The sequence below is a fragment of the Dromiciops gliroides genome, chromosome 6, assembly GCF_019393635.1.
Source record: "Dromiciops gliroides isolate mDroGli1 chromosome 6, mDroGli1.pri, whole genome shotgun sequence".
In the NCBI taxonomy this organism is placed as follows: Eukaryota; Metazoa; Chordata; class Mammalia; order Microbiotheria; family Microbiotheriidae; genus Dromiciops; species Dromiciops gliroides.
The window spans coordinates 96,370,556-96,394,683 of NC_057866.1; the positions used below are offsets into that span (position 1 = coordinate 96,370,556).

At 42.9% G+C, this 24,128-nt stretch overlaps 1 protein-coding gene across 1 annotated transcript in view; it reads left to right on the forward strand.

The window, feature by feature from the left end:
* The first annotated feature begins 4,901 nt into the window (after window positions 1-4,901).
* Window positions 4,902-24,128, forward strand: part of NELFA (negative elongation factor complex member A) — a 33,353-nt gene continuing 14,126 nt past the window's right edge. Inside the window, exons 1-3 of the mRNA XM_043971609.1 lie at window positions 4,902-5,202; window positions 19,534-19,705; window positions 22,010-22,171. Coding sequence (XP_043827544.1) covers window positions 4,954-5,202; window positions 19,534-19,705; window positions 22,010-22,171 — 583 coding nt within the window. The 5' untranslated portion in view covers window positions 4,902-4,953. The remainder of the gene's footprint in view (window positions 5,203-19,533; window positions 19,706-22,009; window positions 22,172-24,128) is intronic.

The following is a 24,128-nucleotide window of genomic DNA, read 5'->3' on the forward strand; positions in this document are numbered from 1 at the left end:
AAGGGGGGTGATAGGAGAGGAATGATTTGGAAGGGGCAATGGGGAGCAAGGGGTATGCCAATTCCACCAGGCCCAGGAATCCAAAGGGAGTGGGAGAAGAGGCCTCTGGGAAGATGGTTTCAAGCCTAAGGGTGAGCTCAAAAACCTTTTACCTGCCATGAATGGGATGTAGCTAGGGGAACAGGAGAGATGATAGTCTTTCCCCCTGAGTTTAGCTTTGTCCCTGTGCTTTCCACTTTCCCCTCCTCCCATTCATCCAGCTGTTGGCTGGGTAGCTCCTATATGGAGCATGACTAGATATAGGGTAGCCTTCAGAAATCAAAATCAGGAGAACAGAGAATGGTCACCATAAACCAGAACGAGATCGCTGAGAGGGCAAGGAAATCCAGCTCAAAAAAAAAAAAAAAAGCTGGAAGGACCCTCCTATTCTAAATCTAGGCCTTTACTTAATTCTGCTGTGTCCCAGCAAGCTTGACACATGGGTCAAAGAATGCTGTAGATGGAAATCCTTCAAGGTCAAATTCTAGAAAGAAATCAATTATTCCAAATTTTTAAAAGAGCTAAAAAGGTGGATTTATTTACTTTTGTCCTAAAGAGAGATTTCGATTGGTTCTGTATTTGAGGCAAAGGCTGCTGCTTTTCTAAAAGCGGTATAAAAACAGCTTCAGAGTTTGGGCTAAAAGATCATGACAGAGTCCACTTTCCCCATGTTAGAGCAGATCTAGCTTGGCCAAAGCCTTCAGCTAAGGTCAGAAGCTAGAAGCAGAGGGAGATAGACAGCAGTGTCTAACAAGGACATGTGGAGAAACTAAGGCATTGAGCATTGCATCCGGTGGAGTGGCAGCCAGCAGAGACAACACAGAAGTGCAATGGCTACAGAACCATAAATTGCTCATCTACAAGTATACTTAGTACATGTTCTCTTTGTTTGCTCTTACCGTGTGTCCCCTACATGTGTGCTATAGTAAGCACCCTCATAGAAAACTAAATGGAGAGACAATTTTTAGAGTTAATCCTCCCCCAGAGAACCAGACAGAATTTTGAGCCCCAATACTTTGGAGTGTGTGAGTACATTTGATGTGAAGCCAGGTCTCTCCTCCAGGGGTGCCGAGGCTCCTTGGCTGAGGGAGCAAGGACTTGGGTTTCTGTGCTCTAAGTCAGAAATTGAGGACCCCCAAAGAGCATTTGTTTGTAGGAGTTATATCTGGGAGTGTGTTAGAACCAGCTTGAACTGGCTAATGAGATCAAATTGTTAAATTTTGAACTTGAGCATTTACATCTTGGAAATCTCAAAAACCAAAACCTACATATTGGAGCTTGATTTATTGTTTCTTTGATTGCTTATACCAGAGGTGTCAAATGCACAGTGGCTGAACCAGATTAAAATCTAAATGGGAAATATTTAACAAAATAAATAAAAATACAACATATGTAATGTTAATCTGTGGTTTTCTAAGTTCATATGCAGCTCACAGTGATCCTTGTGTAAGATCTGGGGAGCCTTGTTTCTATTTGAGCTTGATGCCATTGGGTGAGACTTTAAAAAATGATGGAGAAAGCATCAGAGGACCTGGAATTGACCCTTGACTTTGCTGCTTCCTCCTTGTGTGACCCTGGGCAAATCAGGGCCTCTCGATGTCTGTTCACACTGTTTCCTTATGAGGTTCCCTCCAACTGGAATGCCATTGACTTATCTGCCCCATCTGGCTCTGCTGGCAAAAACTCCTACCCCATCTATTCTTGGTCTGGCCCCTGCTTCATAGGGACTCCAGATAATAGATAGTGGCAGTAATATCATCCTCAGTTTACAGAGACTTTGAGGTTCCCAGTGGTGAAGCAACTTGCCCAAAGCTACCTAACCAGAGTCAAGAGTTGGGTCTCCAAACCCAAGTAACTTGTGATTCCAGATTCAAGACTCTTTTTGCCACAAGGCATTTTTTTTTGCCTTTTAATTTAATTTTTAATTTTTTTCCTATTACATATAGAGATATTTCTCTCCCCCCTCCCAAGGTCAGCAAGCAATCTGATATAGCCTAACATTACAATTATGTTAAATGTATTTCCACATTAGTCATGCTGTAAGAGAAGGATCAGAACAAAAAGGAAAAAAATGCAAGAAAGAATAAACAAGAATAACAAAAAAAGCAACAACAAAATTGAAAATAGTATGCTTCAATCTGCATTCAGATTCTATAGTTCTTTTTCTGAATGTGGAGAGCATTTCCCACCATGAGTCTTTTGGCATTGTCTTGGATGATTGTATTGCTGAGAAGAGTTAAATCTATCACAGTTGATCATCAATGTTGTTGATACTGTGTACAATGTTCTCTTGGTTCTGCTCATTTCACTCAGCATCAATTCAGGTAAATCTTCCCAGGTATTTCTGAAATCCATCTGCTTGTCATTTCTTACAGCACAATAGTGGTATTGCTGTGCACAGTTTTAAAGCCTTTTGTTCATGGTTCCAAATTGCTCTCCAGAATGGTTGGATCAGTTCACAGCTCCACCAACAATGCATTAGTGTTCCAATTTTCCCAAATCTTCTCCAACATTGATCATTTCCCTTTTTTGTCATATTAGCCAATTAGATAGGTGTCGTTTTAATTTGCATTTCTCTAATCAGTAGTGATTGAGAACATTTTTTTCATATGGCTGGAGAGAGCTTTAACACATGGCACTTTTACTTTGCATAAAAATTTCAAACGTTAAATGCACAGAAAATGGAGAAGTAGGGTGGCAGGGTGATAAAAGCACTAGCTCCTGGTATGAAATCCTGGCTCTATGATTTGATTACCCAGGTGAGTCTGGGCAAATGATTTCCCCTCTCCTAGAAAGGTTTTCTACTCTGTGTAAGGAAGGAGAGGGTTGGTCCAGATCTCTCTAAAGTCCCTTGTAGCTTTAAATCCTATGATGCTGATATCAAGAGAAGAGAAAAATGCATGACCTGTCCAATGGTTAACCTCTAGTAGATTTCCCAAATGAAGATCAAAGTAAAATTGGCCTCTTTTCTGGGAGACATCTGAAAGAATGGGGAAGGGCAAAGGGCCATTTCCACTAAGAGCTGCCTGCAGGAAAAGAAGGCAGCCTCCTGGGAAGCCTCCATCTGTTTATGTGAAACACACCCTTGCACCCAGATTTCATCACATTCATGGCTGGCTCTGGGAGTAGTTTTTTGCATGCACCCCCTTCCCCTTTTAAGAAAGGAAGGGGCTGGGTAGATGGGAGGCAGTAGAGAGGACACGGAGGAGGAGCATAAGGGATTTGGAAGCAGACTACAAGGAAATAGCTAAACGAAAGGAAGAAAACACAGAAGTGACGGGAAGCCCAAGAAAAAGTGGTGTGTATGAGAGGATGCTATAGAGGAGTGGGTAAGAGAGGACCAGAAAGGAAGGCAGGCAAAGTGAAGGAGGGGAGAGGGGGAAGGAGAGTCAGGGGAATGTGGGGAAACAGAGGAGATGAGTCGGAAGGGACTAAGTGTAAGAGGAATGAACTAATAAAGAAAAATGGGGAAGGGCAGCCAAGAATAGTGGGAGGGAGGGGAAGAGAATTGGGAGTAGAAGAGGAGGGAGCAAGGGGGCCAGATTAAGGAGATAACCATTTTAGCTGGCCTTTCCAACAGCCAATGGGGGTGGGGTTGAAGTTGCAGATTTTTTTCTATGGGTTGTTATTCCTACCTTTTACTATGAATATGGGTGTGTGCACAAACATGCATAGTTCTCTATGTATAGTTTGCCAGTGTAATGCATATATATGTGAGCATGCATCTCTTATGTGTATATTTCAGTTTATATCATATGCTAATGTCTTTACATACATTGTATAGCATATTTAAGAATATATGTATGTATATATAAAACATAAGAAGCAGGTGGCCCAGTAGAGAGAAAGATGAGTTTGCATCCCAGCTTGAGACACTTATGTGTCCCCGGGCAAATCATTTGGCTTTGCCCTCAGTTTCCCTATCTGTAAAATGGGAATAACCATCGCCCTTACCTCCCCAGGGTTGTCACGAGGATCAAATGAGATAATATTTATAAAACACTTTGCAAACCTTAAAGGGCTTTACGAACGCAATTTTTGTTTTGTTACTATGTGCACACACCTACATGATTTGTGTTTGTGTTTGAGAGGCAATGTGGAATAGTAGAGACTAGGACGCAAAGTCAGCAAGACCCGGGTTCGAATTCCCCCACTCCCACCCCACTCTCGGGGTTGTGTGACTCTCAGTACCCCTTTTCTAGGTGACCCTTGGGGACCGTGAGTGGCTGAGTCGCTGTAGTGGGATCTGCACTGGGGGAGGAGGTTTTCTCATTTGGTAAGTCGCAGTGCCTGTGAAATCCAAGGTCTGGTTCCACTCCACACGTGCGTGTGTAAACTAGCGTGTCTGTCCACATGGGGAGCCGCATCTACCCGGCTGGATGCGTGGGTGGGCCTGGGGGCCGCTCCCCTCTCAGAGATCCGTTAACCTCCAGGGGCTGCACTGCCTCCAGAACCGTTATTAGACCAACCGCAGGAAGCCCGGCCCCCGCCCCGAGCCCGCGCGAGGCCTCCCTTGGCGGCTCCTCTCTCGAAGCCTCGAGGCCGCCCAGCCCCCTCCCCCAGCTCCGCACCAATTCCCTCAGGACAAATTTCCCTAAGGACAGCGCAGGCAAACTGTCGTCGTCCCGGGACGCCCAATGGAAACGCGGGAGCCGCCATCTTTCGTTACGGATGGAGCTCCGTCCAGTGGCGAGGACGGGCGCTGCCATGTCATGTTACGAACGGGTGCCCAGCCCATTGCCCTTCCCTCCAATCAGCAGTCGCGGTCCTCAAGAGCCCCGACCCAATAGGACGCAGGGGAAGCCTTGAGACGTGACGTCACCAGGGTACCGCCCTCTACTTGCCCGCCTGCCTTCGGGCGGGCGTCGCCATGTTGCGGGGTCCTCGCTCCGGGCGTGTAGGTGTCTCCATAAGATGCCGGCTGAGCGCTTCCCCCCTCTTTTCTCCCCCAAGATGGCGTCCATGCGGGAGAGCGACACCGGCCTGTGGCTGCACAACAAGTTGGGGGCGACGGACGAACTGTGGGCGCCGCCGAGCATCGCGTCGCTGCTCACAGCCACGGTCATCGACAACATCCGCCTCTGCTTCCACAACCTCTCGTCTGCCGTGAAGCTGAAGCTGCTGCTCGGGACCCTGCATCTCCCTCGACGCGCCGTGGATGAGGTCAGAGCAGCGGCTGGGGCTGGGGCTAGGGGGCCGGGGGCCGAGGGCCGGCGGCCAGGGGCCACGGGCCGGGGCTTGACGTGCAGGGTAGAGCAGGCAAGGGCCAGGCTGTCTTCCTTCTCGGCCTCGGCGGGCGCGGCGGCGCCCCACCCCCCTTCTCACTTTCTCCGGCGCACGGCGGGAGGTCTCCCTCCTCCCCTTGTTCCCCTCCCCCTCCTTTTCCCCTCCTCCCTCCCTTCCTCCCTCCCCTTCCCCCCCCCCCCCCCAGCGCTGGGCTGGGCTCCCCTCCCCTACACTCCCTGAATGCCCAGCCCCGGCGCACAGGATCCTCAGTCCGCCAAGTCTCCATCATTTTACAGATGGGGAAACCGAGGCCCAGAGTTGAAAGAAGTGAGTCTCCCAAGGTCACGGAGCGAGGGCCTGTGGCCGAGGGAGAAGAATTCGAACTCGGGGCTTTTTACCCCTTAGATGGCGAGCTTCTGGAAGGCTGAGGCTGTTTTCGCATTTCTTTGTATCCCTGTGCCTGGCACACTGTAAGAGCTTAATAAATGCAGGTTGACTCCGGCTCTTCTTGCTGGACCGGTGAGTGAGTCAACCAGCGTTTATTAAGCGCCAGGCACTTGTGCCAGTGTTGGACTTTGCACATAGGATGGGTTTTACTACCACACCAGAGTAATGTCGAGTTCGTTCAGCCCAAATTATTTGTTTTAAGTGCCTACTTTGTGGCCCCCCCCCCCCCCCCCCCCGCATCCTGAAAGCTGGCCCTGGGGCGGAGGGCTGGAGCGGTGGGGAGATGACACCGTGTACCCTGGGAAGGAAACATCAAGTACATACAAATAAAAGCGAAGTAATCTCGATGTGGGAGTGCTCACACCACGGAGGACTTGGTTGCCCACTTGACTTTATCCTCGGGGATCCGAGGATCCCCTTCGAAGCTCCTCTCCTTTCTTTCTTCCCCTGGCCTCTTTATCTTTTCTCAAACCTCTCCTCCACTCTCCCATCCCTTGTATTTTCCCCACATATTCCTTCTGGTGTGCACCTTTCTACCAGCACCCATTGTTTGTTGTCACCTTTTGTGATTTCTGCAAGCTTCAGCTTCTCCTTGCCCCCATTTCTAATTCACCACTTAGATTTGGGCACAGTCCCTTTGCATATGCAGCTTATACCTGGCCATGTGTCCCTTTTCTACCAGCCAACCATCACACACTAAACGCAGGTGTATAGAATAGCCCATCGAATCCCTCTGAGGGACCTTCTCCCTTGGCAAATCACTGTGGCCTGTTCTCTGTAACTTTAATTTGAGCTCCTGTTAAATCCTTTCCTATTTGCTATATGCTTGCCTCTCCAGTTCCTGGGCACTCCTGAGCCTCCCGAAGTCACTGGTTTACCTTTGTTTTCAAACCTGCAGTTTTACCTCCTGTCGGCTTCTTCTCCCTTCCCCCTTTTCCAAAATACATCTGGCAACAGTTTATAAGTGGTGGCCAGCTAAGGAGAATCTGGTGTGCCTTTAAAACTTTGTTCCTATTGTTTTCTATTCAAAACTTTCCCACGTGTCATATTGAGAATTGTTTGTCTGGTTCTTTCACGGATTGAATCAAAACTGCATTGTTCCCGCCCATCCGTTGTCCAAAAGTCAGAGGTTTTAATAATGACTTAAACAGAAAGAAAGGAAGTGAGGACTACTGATTGTCCTTGTGGTAGAAAAAAACTGGAATCAGAACAGTCTGAGATGTAGCAGTGCTGCTCTTTAAAGAAGCAGCGGAAAAAGAAAATAAGCCTGGGTGGCTGTCTTAATGTAGAAAACATTTTTAGTATTGAAAATGCCAGGTTTTCACCTTGTTAGCCGGAGAAATTAGATCTACCAGGATCGTTTAATTCAACAGATCTTTATTAAATACGTCTATATGCACTATCTTTTCTTGAGGGGCAAATAATGTTTAATAAAAAGTAGAAGAGGAACTTGAAATAGTTTTGAACTTGGCATGCCCAGGGACAGCTATTACATCTGACTGGACTGCTGGAAGATTCTTCATGGTGTGTCAGGCCACAGATAGGGCTCCCTGGGAGATTGTAGAAATGTTCATGAGAATTAGCTTCAAGGTGACTAGACTGTGGGTGGAACTTGTTTCCTACAGTAAGAATGGTGGTGGAGGGAGGTCTTTGTGTTTTTAGTTCAATGTTTATACAAAGAAGGGGTGGACTTGGAAGTTATTAGGAGGATTGGGTTGGTAGCTCACTTTGGACACTTCACATCTGTACTGGTGTAAGCTTAGACAAATCACTTAAACTCTTTCTGTGATTTACATGCTACACAGGGGAAGATCCCTACACTTTAGGGAATCACATCCTTGTTTATTTTCCTCTCTTAAAACATTTTGTAAGAATCCTTGTAAAAGATTTTGAGTGCCGAGGGCAGCTAGGTGGTGCAATGAATAAAGCACCAGCCCTGGATTCAGGGAAGACCTGAGTTCAAATCTAGCCTCAGACACATGACACTTGCTAGCTGTGTAACCCTGGGCAAGTCACTTAACCCTCATTGCCCCCGCAAAAAAAATAAAAACCCAAAACAAAAAACAAACAAACAAAAAAAGATTTGGAGTGCCAAAAGATGACAATAGTATGGAGAATGTGTAAATCAGCAGTGGCACAGTGCTTGGTAGGTACTGTCGAGATCATCTGTGAAATCTGAGAAGTTGAGAGGAGAAAATTTGGGAAGTGTTGGTTGATTTATAACTTAACTATGAAACCATTAGTCTGGGGAAAGTAGCTATTGCCATTTTTATCTTTGTGTCACCAGTACCTTGCATATAGTAGGCACTTGTTTGTTGAATTAAATTTAATTAAATCTTAGGTTATCTAGTACAGGAGATCTTAACCATTTTTGTGTCCTGGACCTCTGGTAGTCTGGTGAAGCCTGGCATCCTCTTCTCAGAACTGTTTTTAAATGCATAAAATAAAATGCATAGAATTACAAAGGAAATCAGTTACTGAAATAGTTATCAAGAAATACATTTTTAAAAAAAGTTCATGAATGCCAGGTTAAGAACCCCTGGTCTAGCATTATTTTTTTCTAAATTGACTTCATTAAGAACGCTTTTATTTGTTTGTTTAAGTGACTTGCCCAGGGTCACACAGCTAGTAAATGTCAAGTGTCTGAGGCCAGATTTGAACTCAGGTCCTCCTGAATCCAGGGCTGGAGCTTTGTCCACTGTGCCCCTAAGAACACTTTTATTTTTTTTAATTTATTTTTTGTTTTGTTTTTTGTTTTGGATTTTTTGCCCAAGAACACTTTTGGGGGGGGGCAGTGAGGGTTAAGTGACTTGCCCAGGGTCACACAGCTAGTAAGTGTCAAATGTCTGAGGCCAGATTTGAACTCAGGTCCTCCTGAATCCAGGGCCGGTGCTTTATCCACTGTGCCACCTAGCTGCCCCCCCCCAACACTTTTAAAGAAAATGTGTTCCCTAGTAAATTAGTTCTATAGATTTTGTAATATGACCCCCAGAGACTGTTACTTTTTCTTCTCTATTACCTTTGAATAAGTATCAGAGTGAGTCTCTAAGATAAACTAGACCTTGAAGGTCTGTGTAAGATCAATCTAGGGAGAAATCAATTTAATGAGGTCATAGGAAGGAAAACAAGTAGGCCTTTGTTTGGGACTGATTGATACTTCTTTCGAGGATTGAGGTTGAGAGGTGGTTCCAGAGTAGCCTAAGCCAATCAAATAATCTTTGAGTTGCTAAGATTTAATCACTCATGCTCAGTAATATATGACGAGGTAAGCAAATAGTCCCAGTTAATCTCAAGAGGATGTTAATAAATAAGTCCACTTACTCTAAGCAATCCAAGTCCCAAAGGCTCTGTTCCGGTTTCCTTAGCAAGATGACCGGATAAGCTCTGAAGGCCTAAAGTGCATTTATTATACACTTAACTATGTACCAGGCATTGTTACTTAATCCAAACTCCTCATTTTAGAGCTGAGATCAAGACCTCCCCATAGGTTGGAGCCCAACCTTAACATGCCAGGATTCATTTAGTATTCCACTAACATAATCACAGAAATATATATTAAACTTCTCTAATTTTTCTTTACAAAGGGAAATAGTTCTGTTGGGGAGGAAATTTGTATTTTATGTTACTACCTCTAGGATAAAATAAAAATGATTTTTTCCTGACATCTAAAGTTTTCCACAATTTGTATACAACCTATCTTAACAGGCTTATTTCACGTTACTCCCCTGATTGGTCCTGCCTTCTGGAAGAACTTTACTATCCTCATTCACCACCTCTTGTTTCTGTGCTTTCCATAAACCATACTCCCTCTTCCCCTACAAGTCACTTCCTACTTACCTTTCCCTTTCAAAATTCTTTTCTTTCTTCCACTGTCACTTCCATAATTACCACTCTAGTGTGCTATCCTTTCTCAAACAACTATCTAATATACTTATCTTAAAATCTGATTTGATCCGTAATTTCTCCATGCATTCACATTGGCCTTTTCAGACAGACAACTTATGCTGATCCTTGAAGGAAGGCTAGGATTCTGAAAGGCAGAGATGCACAAAGAACTCACTAACCAAAGATTTTTTAAATTCATTTAAAATTTTTTTTAATCAGCAAGAAATCTACCTTCTTACCCTCCCCACCTCAACCCCTTCCCAACTGAGAACAAAAGAAAAGCAAAATGCATTACAAATATATATATAGTTATATAGTTATTCGAAATAAGTTTCTCTACTAGCCATGTCCAAAAATATTTGGGTTAGAAGGGGACTTGAAGCTAGATCTTCCTGTTTCTGAGGTTACCCCTATCCACTGCACATCTGAGATACTTATTTTCTCATCTTTCCACCATCCTTTCTATATCTGTCTTTTCCAGTTCTCCTTTGTGCCCTGGACCCTTATGATGTTGGTCCAAAGCTCTCCGCTTCTACATCCTATCTAGGTCTGTCTGCTATATTCTGAAATTTCCCTTTCTTTAAAACTCCTCTTTGGCCAACAGCTTCCCTTCCCAACAAGCAACCAAATTGTAATAATAGCTTCACCAGCATCGTGTTTCAGTGTGTCCTCTGGCTCCTGGTTTTGTTTTTGTTGAGAGGTAGCACAGTTTGGCGACTAGGTAGCCAGGGTTCTTCAGGTCCTTTCTCTGACAGTACTGACTTTGTTATCTGGGTAAATCACTTAAGCTGTCACTGCCACAGGGCTGAGAAGGGAAGCTTCTTTTTTTTTTTTTAATGAAGTATTTAATTTTTTTCCTGTTACATGTAAAGATAGTTTTCAACTTTTGTTTATACAAGCTTTCCAATTTCAGATTTTTCTCCCTCCCTCCCCCCTCCCCTAGACAGCAGGTAATCTAATATAGGTTTATATATATATATATACACATATAACATTAAACATATTTCTGCATTAATCATGTTATAAGAGAAAAGTCAGAGCAATGACAAAAAACCTCAAAATAGAAAAACAACAACACCAAAAACAAAAAAAAATAGTATGGTTCAATCAGCATCTATACTCCACAGTTCTTTTTTTTTTTTTTCCCCTGGATTTGGAGATCCTCTTCTATCATGAGTTCCCTGGAACTCTTCTGTGCCATTGCATTGGTGAGAAGAATGTAGTCCATCACAGTAGATCAACACTCAATGTTGATGATACTGTGTACAATGTTCTTCTGGTTCTGCTCATCTCACTCATCATCAGCCCACGCAAGACCCTCCAGGTTTTTCTGAACTCCTGCTCATCATTTCTTACAGCACAATAGTATTCCATTGCATTCATATACCACAACTTGTCCAGCCATTAAAGGGAAGCTTCTTAAAGAAGGTAGGGTTTAGGGGGCAGCTAGGTGGCACAGTGGATAGAGCACTGGCCCTGGAGTCAGGAGTACCTGAGTTCAAATCCGGTCTCAGACACTTAACATTTACTAGCTGTGTGACCCTGGGCAAGTCACTTAACCCCAACTGCCTCACTAAAAAAAAAAAAGAAGAAGAAGGTAGGGTTTGGGGTCAGCTAGGTGGTGCAGTGGATAAAGCCCTAGCTTTGGAGTCAGGAGGACCTGAATTCAAATCCAGCCTCAGACACTTGACACTAGCTGTGTGACGGGGCAAGTCACTTAATCCTCATTGCCCTGCCCCCCCCCCCCAAAAATGCGGTAGGGTTTTACCTAAGACTTGAGGAAGCTGGGAAAACTAAGAGGAAGAGGTGGGGAGGGAAGAGCATTCCAGAACAGAAGGGGACAGCTAGTGAAAATGTACTGAGTTGGGAGATAAATTTCTTGAGGAACAGCAAGATCTTATGTCACTAGGTCGAAGAGTACGTGGGGAAGGCCTATAAGATGTAAAATATAGACAGGTAAGAAGGGAATTAATTATGAAGGACCTTAAAAAGCAAATAGGGGGCAGCTAGGTGGCGCAGTGGATAAAAGCATTGGCCTTGGATTCAGGAGTACCTGAGTTCAAACCTGGCCTCAGACACTTGACACTTACTAGCTGTGTGACCCCGGGCAAGTCACTTAACCCCCAATGCCCAGCAAAAAAAAAAAAAAAAGCAAATAGGTTTTTTATTTGGTCTTAGAGATAATAGGGAGCCACTGGAATGTATTGAATGGAAGTGGGAGGGACCTGAATTTAAGGAGAGTCATTTTTTTGACAGCTGAGTGTCTGATGGTTGGCCTACAGTAGGGAAAAGACCCGAGGGAGGGAGACTAACTAGCCGTCTAGTCTGTTGTCATCTTCCAGGGAGGAGCGTCCTGAGCACCTGCATAAGTGTGGTGGTCAGAGGAAAAAAGGGGGCATATTTGAGAAATGTTGTGAATATACAATTGACAAAATTTGGGGTATAAGAGAGAGGGCAGGGAGTTGAATATGACACCTAGGTTGTGAACCTGGGTGACGGCAAGGATGGTGGTAACTTTGACAACAGTAATAGGACTAGTAGTAAAAGGGGAGGAAGTAGGGGAGTGGGGTTAATGAGTTTAGTTTTGGTTTTGTTGGGTTCAAGATGTAGGCAGCTGGAAATTTGAGACCAGAGGTTAGCAGAAAAGTTATGGCTGGATCAATAGATCTGAGAATCATCTACATAGAGATGATAATTGAATCCATGGGAGCAGATGAGATCCCCAAGTAAAATCCCCAGCTAGGTGGTGCAATAGAGCTGTACTAACTGTGTGATCCTGGGCATACATGCCAAACTACACTTGCCTAAAAGACTATTTGATGGAGAACTCACAGAAGGCAAAGAGTTCACATGGGCAGAAAAGGTGATACAAGGACACCCTCAAAATCTCTCTTAAGAACTTTGGAATCGGGGCGGCTAGGTGGCACAGTGGATAAAGCACCGGCCCTGCATTCAGGAGGACCTGAGTTCAAATCCGGCCTCAGACACTTGACACTTACCAGCTGTGTGACCCTGGGCAAGTCACATAACCCCCATTGCCCCGCAAAAAACAAAACAAAACAAAAAAACTTTGGAATTGGAATGGATTACATGACAAGGGAAACACTGGTACAGGACCATCCAGCATGGCATGCCCTCATCAGAGAAAGTGCTGTGCTCTGTGAGGAAAAGTTAAAAGAAACTTGAGATGAGCAAATTTAGAGAACCCAACCCCAATGTTCACATGGATTATTTGTGCCTGACCTGCAGTAGAGCCTTCCAAGCTCGGATTGGTCTGATCAGCCACAGTCAGAAACACTGTATCTTGACTCTAGCATAGTGATGTCATTTTGGCCATCTTCCAGAATGAGGGACAACCACCAACCAAAGGAGCCTGGGCAAATCACTTAAGCCTGTTTGCCTTGGTTTCCTCATCTGTCAAATGAGCTGAAGAAGAAAATGATGAACCATTCCTGTATCTCTGCCAAGAAACCCCAAATGGGGTCATGGAGAGTGAAACACGACTAAAAAGAGACTGAACAGCAGCGAAGATCTCTATCTAGCACATTATCCGTAGTCCCTGGGGGCCTGGGAAGGGGGAAGGGAATAAGCACATTTAGATGGTGCCTACTATGTGCCAGATATTGTACTTTTTTTCTTTAAAAAAAAATATTTTAATAGTGTTTTATTTTTCCCCCAGTTGTGTGTAAAGATAGTTTTCAACATTCATTTTTGTGGGATTTTGAGTTTTGCAAATTTTTCTCCCTCCCTCTTTTCCATCCCCCCTTCCCAAAGACAGCAAGCAATCTGATATAGGTTTTACATGTTAAACCTATTTCTACATTAGTCATGTTGTGAGAGAAGAATCGGAACAAAAAGGAAAAACCACAAGAAAGAAGAAACAAAAACAACAAAAGTGAAAATAGTATGGTTCAATCTGTATTCAGATTCTACTGTTCTTTTTTCTGGATGTGGAGAGTGATATGGTAGAAAAGCTAAGTGGAAAATGGAGGAATAGGCACCTACTTCAGAGGGGTGGAGGTAGCAGTTGTGAATTTGGAACTGGCAGACCTTCCTCCTAGGGCAAGGCATGGTAACCTTTAAATTCTCACCTTACGTCCAGTGCTATTTCTAATATGCCATATGAATGACTTAAACAACTTGTGAGATATTTGTATTTTTTAAGTTTGTAAAATCTTGTAGTGCTATAAAAATGTTATTATTGTTGCTATTAATAACTCAAATGAATATCTAATTGGAGTGAGGGTTAGAAAAATTAATTAGGTTCTCCTCCTAACCCCCAATCCCTCCCCAAGCAGGCAGGCAGTACCTACTGTTTAAAGGTTGATGACCCCTAGTGTTTAAAGTTAAGGCAAGATGAAACCAACTGCTAAGATCCTTCTAAGTGTTTGGTCTGGAAGTGTCTTTTTACTGAGTCATTGATATCTTGTCCATGACATGGCATTGGACTACTTGGATTCCAGAAGACCTGAGTTTGCATTTTGGCATGTAACTGGCATGTTTATTGTTTTAAACTACAGGCCTCTCTAACGTCTAGCTAGATACATGAGAGTTGGTAAGTTATGTTAAAATGATCAAAAGAGTCTCTCATTAAAATCTTCTGATGTGTCATTATGTAGAGGTGTTCTTATGTCAGAGGAATACTGATTTAGCAGATTCTCCTGAAGAAGGCTTCAGATACAGAGCCAATGGCAGAGAGTATGTCCGTCCTCCAAAGGATACATTCAGAGAACTCATTATATCGTTCACTTTGTGCTCATTGCAACACTGAGTTTACTAATTCCTAGAGCTGTTATGATGGGGGCGGGGGGGGGGGCAGTACCTACTCTGATGAAATCACAGATCATGGAACTATGGAATCAATCAAGAAGCATTTAGCACTTATTATGTGCTAAGAGCTGGGAATACAAATACAGTTTAAAAAAAAAAAGAGTTTCAGCCCTCAGGAAGTTTACATTCTGATGAGGAAAGATGTCACAGAAAAGGGAGCTAACCAGTCATATCTGGTAAATAAGTTTAGATGCTAGTGTGTCCTGTAAAGGTTAGGTAGTACAGATATCTAGTGCCCTTGTAATAAAAGTCACCATGAACTTTTTTTTTTAATTTTTTAGTGAGGCAATTGGGGTTTAAGTGACTTGCCCAGGGTCACACAGCTAGTAAGTGTAAAGCGTCTGAGGCCGGATTTGAACCCAGGTACTCCTGATTCCAGGGCCGGTGCTCTATCCACTGCGCTACCTAGCTGCCTACCCCCCCCCCCTTTTTTTTAAAGTGAGGCAATTGGGGTTAAGTGACTTGCCCAGGGTCACACAGCTAGTAGGTGTTAAGTGTCTGAGACTGGATTTGAACTCAGGTACTCCTGACTCCAGGGCCAGTGCTCTATCCACTGCGCCACCTAGCTGCCCCCTATAAACTTTAAAAGTAGTGAGGTGTACCCTATCCAAGAGTCAGGAAACAATTAAACCATAAGTGTGGGTTACGTGAGCAGTGAAAAACTGCAATGACTAATCTGTTGTTTTTAAAATGAGTGAAACTGTGACCATGTGCATATGGCTGTGGGGCAGAAACTCCCAAAATAAAACTGACAAGCCACTGTGGTTGGTTTTTGAGTGGTTGGAAGGTGAGCTTTTAAAGAATATTCTGGTTTCTGGTGGAAATACACTTAAAAACAATGAATTTAAGAAGCCTCAGAGACTGCCTTCCTCTGTAGGTATGCCTGACATGAGGCATGGGGGGAAGATGTGTTTCAAGAAATTGTTGCTCAGGATATTGAGTATTTTTGCCTGTGGATTTATGTCACAGTGAATTAGTGATAGTTCTGATTCTCCTAACTCCTCAGATTATCAGTTTTTTCCCCACTATATCACAGCTGACTCCTTAAAATGAAGAGAAGCAGATGGAACATTTTTTCATTTTTCCCTTGAACAGGCATGCAGACAACATGTAGGAAGAGACCACGTCAAACATTCTTTTTTTGGCAGGGCAATGAGGGTTAAGTGACTTGCCCAGGGTCACACAGCTAGTAAGTGTCAAGTGTCTGAGGTCACATTTGAACTCAGGTCCTCCTGAATCCTGGGCAGGTGCTTTGTCCACTGCGCCACCTAGCTGCCAAACTAATTCTTTATGAAGCTTATCAGTTTCAGGTACTCACTTTCAGATTCTGTAAATATGAAACTTGATGACTTCTGGATAAGATGTCTGCCTAAACAGGAGGCAGGCTGCCCAATTTCCACATACCTACTCCAGTAAAACCCCTAACTATTAGTCTGAATAATGATCAAGAACATTAATCAATAATGATCAATGAGAAACTACTGTAAATAGAATCTTCCATGCTAAAATTACATAAAGAGTCATCCATAAGCCTAGAGGCAAGACCCCTTCATGCCCCCAACCTCCCTGAAGCAAAAACAGCTAAATAAAACCCTGCTGTTACAGGATAGCCTCTCACCATGATCAGAGAAACACCACAAGGGGCCTGCAGTGCGCAGTCTGAAGATAGCAAGAGGGGAGAGCTTTCCTGAGGAAGCTTCAGGGTTGTCAGTAAGCTCTTGGAAGTCCCAGAGAGGGGCAGCAAATAGCCTAGTGCCCCTGGGCCCCCACCCCCACCCCTGCAGCCCCACAGGACCAGGAAGGCTCAGGCCCAAGGGGTCTGAGATTCCCAACACCCTATCCTGAGATGCCAAATAGAATGCTGAGGATCCAGCATACTCCACCTAAAAGATGCAGGGAGGCCTAGCCATGGAGGCCATCACAGGAACCTCAAACAAGATAAAACAGGGCTGACCATCTCTCCCAAAAGGACAGCAGAGTCAGAGACACAAAGCCGCAGTTCAGGAACTAAAGCTAGATAAATAAGTAAATGAAAGAAAATATCTACCAGCCTCAAAAAGTATTGCAAATTTAACTCTGTTAACATCTAAATGCAAATAATCAAAGGAAACAGTAGATTTTCCCAAGAATTGCATCAATACATAGAATAAATTTAAGAGATTAAAAAAGAAATTTAAAATGTTGAAAAAAACCGGAGGAAGATTAGCCTTGGACATGATATTTCAAGAAAACATAACTGGAAATTGTCCCTATCTATTAGAACCAGGGTGCAGCTAGGTGGCGCAGTGGATGAGAGCACTGGCCCTGGACTCCGGAGGACCTGAGTTCAAATCCAGCCTCAGACACTTAACACTTACTAGCTGTGTGACCCTGGGCAAGTCACTTAACCCCCAACTGCCTCACCAAAAACAAAAAACAAAAAAAAAACCCAACCATATCTATTAGAACCAAAGGGTAAAGTGAGCAAAGAATCTACCACTCACCTCCTGAAAAGAGCCCCAAAAGGAAAAGTCCCATTTATGTCATAGCCCAAACCCAGAGCTCAAAGAACAAAAACTGCTGGGTTCCAGAAAGTAGTTCAGTTACTGATGAGCTACTGTCAGGACCACAAGACCTGGCAGCTTCTACTAAAAATGAGTGAAGATCTTGGAATACAATATTCCAGAAGGCAAAAGAGGTAGGATTACAGCTAAAAATAACTTATCCTGGTAAAACTAAGTATAATTTTATTGGGAGATGTGGTGGGGATGGACCTTTACTGGACTAGAGGGCTTTCAAACATTTTTTTACCAAAAATGAGTAGGAACTTTGAAATACATTAGGAAGTACAGAAGAAAGCATGGACAAGGAGGGCAATTTTGAAAGTAATATACTTTTTTTTTTGGGTGAGGCAGTTGGGGTTAAGTGACTTGCCCAGGGTCACACAGCTAATGTCAAGTGTCTGTGGTCGAATTTGAACTCAGGTCCTCCTGAATCCAGGGCAAGTGCTCTAACCACTGCACCACCTAGCTGCCCAAAAGTAATATGCTTTTTTTAAAAAAATAAGCAGTATGAAGTGAGGTTCATGATATGCTCTTGGTGTTCTGCTGAGTATATAGAAATATCCTTTTTTATGTTTAAGTTCAGGATTTTTGAAAAACAGACAAAAACCGAAAATAGTAAGCTTTTATTACGTACCTATTATGTGCCAGGTGTTGTTTAGCCTGGAGATAGAGAAGGGCAACAGTTCAAGCCTTCAAGGAGCTCACAGTATAATTAGTCAATAGGTTCAGAAATTTGTTGTGCTCCTCATATGCAAAAGAGGTGTGTTCTAATTGTGTCCAATGTGTGCAGACTTTGAAGTCTACCCATGTTGCCATAGGCAACAATAATGGCATTTCCTTAGCATTTGCTTGTATTTCATATTAGAAGTAAACCTTGGGGATTTGTTGGGACCTTTATTTAGCTGACGTTTGTTTTCTTTCTGACAGTTTTGTGTTTTTGTATAAGCAGACTAGTGTAATAGGAAGAGGATTGTTTGGAGTCAGAAGACCTGGCTCTGGCACTTGCTGCCATTGGTGTAGTTTTGGGCAAATCACTTTACCTCTCCAGGCCTTCTTTATTCAGTTCCTTAATCTGTAAAATCAGTGTGTTGGATTGTGTGATGATCAGCTGTGATAGATTTAGGTCTTCTCAGCTATACAAATGATCCAAGACAATCCTAAAAAGACTCATGATGGAAAATGCTCTCCACAACCAGAAAAAGAACTATGGAGTCTGAATGCAGATTGAAGCATACTATTTTCACTTTATTTGTTGTTGTTTCTTGTGGTTTTCCCTTTTATTCTGATTCTTCTCTCACAGTGTGATTGATGTGGAAATATATTTAACATGATTGTACTGTATAATCTGTTTCAGATTGCTTGCTGTCTTTGGGAGGGGGTCTCTGAGAGAAGAGAGGGAGGGAGAAAAATTTGCAACTCAGTCTTAAAAAAATGAATGTTGAAAACTATCTTTATATGTAATTGGAGAAAAAAACTATTGAAAATTTAAAAATTAAGAAAGCAAGTTGAACTAAATACTCCCTGTTGGCTCTTCCAACCTCTAAATCCACATAAAGTCTTCAGATCCTAGAGAGTTTGTTTTTTAGCTAAAATAGAGCAAATGACTTTTCAGAAGTAAAGGATTAAAATAACTCCCTTTTTTAAAACCTCTTTTTTTTTTTCTTTCTTATGATTTAGGCTTCCTGCTTCATGGGTAGAGATTTGTAGAGTAGAGTAGTGGTCTGTGTTTGCAGAGTCAGCACTTGCTAGGAATGATGTTTGCTCCTGGGGGGTCCAGTCCTATAGGAAGGATCGCTGCTAGTGTTCAATGTAGAAGGGACTTGGTGTTCCCATTAAAGTTTTGGCATGAAGGGTTCTTGTTTGAAATTAGCTTTCATCATGAAAAAATAAAACTATTACCTATTTCTATAGAACTATCTGGTTGGAAATCTGTTACCTGAAGCGGGACCATTGGCTGGCTTTTTTGTGGAATCTAACACTGTATTTCAAAATTAGGTTTGATGTAAGGAAACATTGCCTAAAAATTAGAGCACCCCCTGCCCACTCCAGTCCCCATTAGAAGACTTCTAGCAAAGGTTGGGTCACTAAGATTCTGGTTAGGATGGAGCTGGACCAGATGGCTTCTGAGGTCCCTTCCAACTCTGAAATTCTGTAGTGTAGGTGCCTAGTGAGGACTTCTGTAGTTTACCCATATCTTGGCACCATGTAGCCCCTCTCTTCCCCAGAGCAAACAGTCCAACAGGAAAAAGCTACTGTCAAATGGACTCTTTTGTGAAAGAAACAGTCAAAACCTACATTTATATATAGTGCTTTACTGTTTATAAAATGCTTCCTCTCTACCTCCCTGTGAGGTAGGTCTGCAACTAATATTCACGTTTTACAGTTGAGGGAACAGAGGCTAAGAAAGTTGATTCATCTTTTAATTTAATTAAATATTACTGAGTAAGGAACAAATTAGCCATCCTTTGTACAAGTTGTACATAAGATAGATTTGGTATGTTTTCATCATTTCTCCTTAGAATTGTTTCTAATCTACTTTTTCCCTCTTTTTTTTCCTCCTTAGATGAAAGGAGCATTGACTGAAATTATCCAGCTTGCGACCTTGGATTCAGACCCTTGGGTCTTAATGGTAGCTGATATTTTAAAATCCTTTCCAGATACTGGTTCACTTAATCTTGATCTTGAAGAACAGAATCCCAATGTTCAGGATATTTTAGGAGAGCTTAGAGAAAAAGGTATGTTGTGTTTTCATTGAGTTTGGGGGTAGAGCTGTGTCTGGGGAGGTATGTAATTTCTTCATTTAAAGTGGATTGTTGGGGCAGCTAGGTGGCGCAGTGGATAGAGCACCGGCCCTGGAGTCAGGAGTACCTGGGTTCAAATCCGGTCTCAGACACTTAACACTTACTAGCTGTGTGACCCTGGGCAAGTCACTTAACCCCAATTGCCTCACTTAAAAAAAAAAAAAGTGGATTGTTTGGGGGCAGCCAGGTGGCACAGCCCTGGATTCAGGAGAACCTGAGTTCAAATCCGACCTCAGACACTTGATACATACTAGCTGTGTGACCCTGGGCTAACCCTCATTGCCCTGCAAAAAAATAAATAAAACAAAAAATAAATTAATATTAAAGTGGATTGTCCTACTTCTGTCACGGTTGACACTTTGTAGTTCAAGCAGTCCCTCTTTTTACAAGTAAAAGGGAAATACAGGATTTAAATGTTCTAGAGACAGAGTTTGGTGCTCCTAGGGGAGTACAAAATAAAAACGTAAAACTTAGTATTTTCAGTTGGTCTATCAAAGTTTACAAGTGCATCCCAAACTTAAAACCATAGCATTTGAAGTTGGAGAGAATCTTAGAAATCATGTGGGTCAACTCTCTTAATGATCTGTTGTGTCGTCATTGTTTCTTTTAATTTGTGATGTCATCAGAGTGGTTATTTGCTTTTGGTAATGATCAGAAGCGAATCATGCCTCTTCGTCCTGTGATTCTTGTCCATAATCTCCCATAGAATCTTTGCAGAAGAGTTTGGTCCGGGTCTTCCTTTTACTGCTGTACTCTGTACCAGCACGGACTGCACTATTCGTCGGTCATTCCCTGTTCTTGTATGTGATTGACCTGTCTCTTACCACTCGAATTGTTGGAGAGATTGCTCACATCAGTTAGACCACAGATCCATCCACTGGAGCACCAGTGTCCAACTTGGAACAGAAACAGGGTCTACTAAGCCATGCATAGGAATTTCTGGGGGAGATGTATGGGGGGTGGGGGGAGGTGTTGACTTAGTTTTAAAATAAGATATCATCTGTATTTTATTGTGTTTTTATTTATTCTTAAAAATAATTCCCAATTACATTTTAATCTGCTTCAGGCTGCACTCAGTGTGTTGTGGGCCACATGCTGCTCATGGGCTTCATGTTTTGATATCCCTGCACATATATTATGTCCTGAGGCTTGACTCCATATATTAAAGGGTATCTCCCTTTTGATTAGAGTGCATAACCTCTCTGTAGAGTTGAGAATGTTAAAGAGCTCAATCAACCCAGCCCTCCCTGCCCCTCCAACCTTTTTTTTTCTTTCTTAAAGCATCCCAGTCTTTTTAGCTCCTTATGTTAGTAAATGGGGAGAACAATGAACAAAGCCACGAATTGTGTGTGTTATAGGGTTACCAAGGTCAGTTGTGGTCCCATTTGCCCCAGACTAGAGAATTCCTTCCTTGAGCAGTGCTGTTAGCATATGAAAGTTCTTGGTGAGGGGGCAGCTAGGTGGCACAGTAGATAAAGCACTGGCCCTGGATTCAGGAGGACCTGAGTTCAAGTCCGGTCTCAGACACTTGACACTTACTAGCTGTGTGACCCTGGGCAAGTCACTTAACCCCAATTGCCTCACACACTCACAAAAAATAAAATAAAAATAAAAACCCTCATTGGCCTGCCAAAAAAAAAAAAAAAAGTAAGTTCTTGGTGAGCCTTGGCTCCCTGGATAAATGACAAGGCTTCTGAACCACAAACCCGATTTCATTTCATAAGGATCTGTGTTCAAAGCAGAAGCTCTTAGTAGACAGATAGATACAAAGGTACTATATTCAAGGCACAAGCCCTTACTAGATAGACAAATATTAACCTTAGGATTAGGTAGGAGCTACTGTAGAATTTTTTTTTTTGCACACCAGTGTGATCATGTACCCCTGAGAAGCTCTTTGGAAGCAAAAGGTGCTAAAGATTATGTATAAAACTAGTAGGTGGTGTAGGGATTAGATTTGTAGCCTTTAACATTTGATTTCTTGTTTGTTTCCAAAATCATCACCCAAATCACCTTGCACTTCTCTAGTTTGAACTTCTTGTCTTAACTTCTGATTGATTGATTGTGGTGAAGGCGACTACAAAATTTGCAGTTTGTAGGTGAGCTGGTACATCTTTCTATTGTGCAGTTAGATCATTATCATTTCAAATTACAGATTTGATTGTGATTTGCCTTTCGTATCAGCTGTTAAGAGAAGGGTATTTCCTACCTAATGTGTTATCTTGGCTCTTTACTGAACAGTTAGTGAATGTGAAGCATCTGCAATGTTGCCTTTGGAGTGTCAGTACTTAAACAAGAATGCCTTGACCACGCTTGCTGGCCCACTCACGCCTCCCGTGAAGCATTTTCAGCTGAAAAGAAAGCCTAAAAGTGCCACTTTGAGAGCAGAGCTCCTGCAGAAATGTAAGTAGACCTGTATTTGAGGGGACTGGCACTTAAGAGTTTGTGCTGTGTCAGATATCCCCGTGTATATATATACGTGGGGACATTTGTTATGCTTTAAAAGAAAGTGAACAGGACTGCCTTGGTGCTGGCACATGGTGCCCTTTGTCTCTTTCAGAAGCTCCCTTGAATGTATGATTAAGGCAACTGGATTTTTTTTTCATAAAAGCAAAATAAGAGCAAGTTGCCTTCACAGCAGGAAATCTCAGTATCCACTTTTGTTCTTTCCCTGGTTTAGGAAGCAAGACAATTTAGAAAGCCAAAGTGGACTGTCACGTGACTTGTCTGAGCTGGGAGGGGCCAGAGGTCATCTTTTCTAACCCCTGTTGGACAGCTGTTAAACTCCATAAATTCTAAGAGGGCTTTCCTCCATCTTTATAGTCTCAATATCAAGCATAGTACGTTGAGTGTTGTATTTTCTTAATATGTGTTTATTGGATTGAATCGACAGATGAAGAAACTGAGGTCCAGTGATGTACAGGACTTGCCCAAAGTTCCACAGCAGGCTCACGACACAGCTTAGACTAGAATCCAAATTTGGGCCCACATTACACAGGAAGTAGCATACCTTCACTTCCAATTAAAAGCTCCCTAAAAATAGTTTTGTTTGGGTTCAGAAATGTGATGTTTATTAATGTAGAGTGCTCCCTCCACCAGGGAACAACTTCTTTGTGACTCGGAGTCTTGGCTCCATGAATGAATGACAAGACTTCTGAAGCACCGGCATAGTTTGAGTTCATAAGGAGCTCTGTTCAAGGCAGAAACTCTTACTAGACAGCAGCAGATACCAGCTTGAGGAACAGGTCCTTCTTCTCCTTTGTAGGTCTGGGAGTGTTGGCCTGGGACACTGGGAGGCATCCATCCGCACTTACCACAGCTCTTGTGTCAGAGGAAGGACTTGAGCCAGACTGACTCAGAAGCTGTCCTTAGCCTTCTATGCCATGGTCCTTTTATGTTTTTGTTTTTGTTTTTGCTTTTTTGCGGGGCAATGGGGGTTAAGTGACTTGCCCAGGGTCACTCAGCTGGTAAGTGTCAAGTGTCTGAGGCCGGATTTGAACTCAGGTACTCCTGAATCCAGGGCCGGTGCTTTATCCACTGCGCCACCTAGCCGCCCCCCCCTCCCCCCCACCATGGTCCTTTTAGATAATACTTTACCATATCATGTACCTGTCCTTGAAGAACAGCAGACAAGAGACTAAGGTCCCTTCCTGCTCAAAAAGCTATGATCCTGTAAAATTTGAGAAAAATTGAGGAAAGAGTCTTATTGAGTTTTGTAATTTTTCAGCTTTTCTGGAGCCACTGATTATTTGTTTGGCACTTAAGCTTTTTACCAGTTCTCAAAAGTGTGAACTGTTTTGTAACTTAGTTTTTCCAGATACTTATCAAAGCTAAATAGAAATCTGTTGTGGGTGGTATTATTGATTGGGGGAGAGGCAGGAAAAAAAGTTGGGTTTTGTATCTGTCCACATTTTGCATTGAATTTAATGACTTTGTATTGAGTTATAAGAAACTTGCTTATCCAGAATGGCTAGGGAATAAGATGTTTTGGTTAATTTAATATTCTGATATTTAATCCTGAATGTGAAATAATAATTTTCAAAGAATTAGAATGAAACATGCTAATGAAGCACTTGTTTTTTTGTTTTTATGGGGCAATGGGGGTTAAGTGACTTGCCCAGGGTCACACAGCTAGTAAGTGTTAAGTGTCTGAGGCCAGTTTTGAACTCAGGTCCTCCTGAATTCAGGGCCGGTGCTTTATCCACTGTGCCACCTAGCTGCTCTGAAGCACTTGTTTTAGGAGCTGCTTTAGAGCCTTTAAAGTGTCTTAAATGTTTTATACCTACCTTACCACTAAGTGGTTTAGCCCTCTGCACAACAACTGTGCTGTCCTGACTCAGTAGTGCTGCCTGCCTGTCTG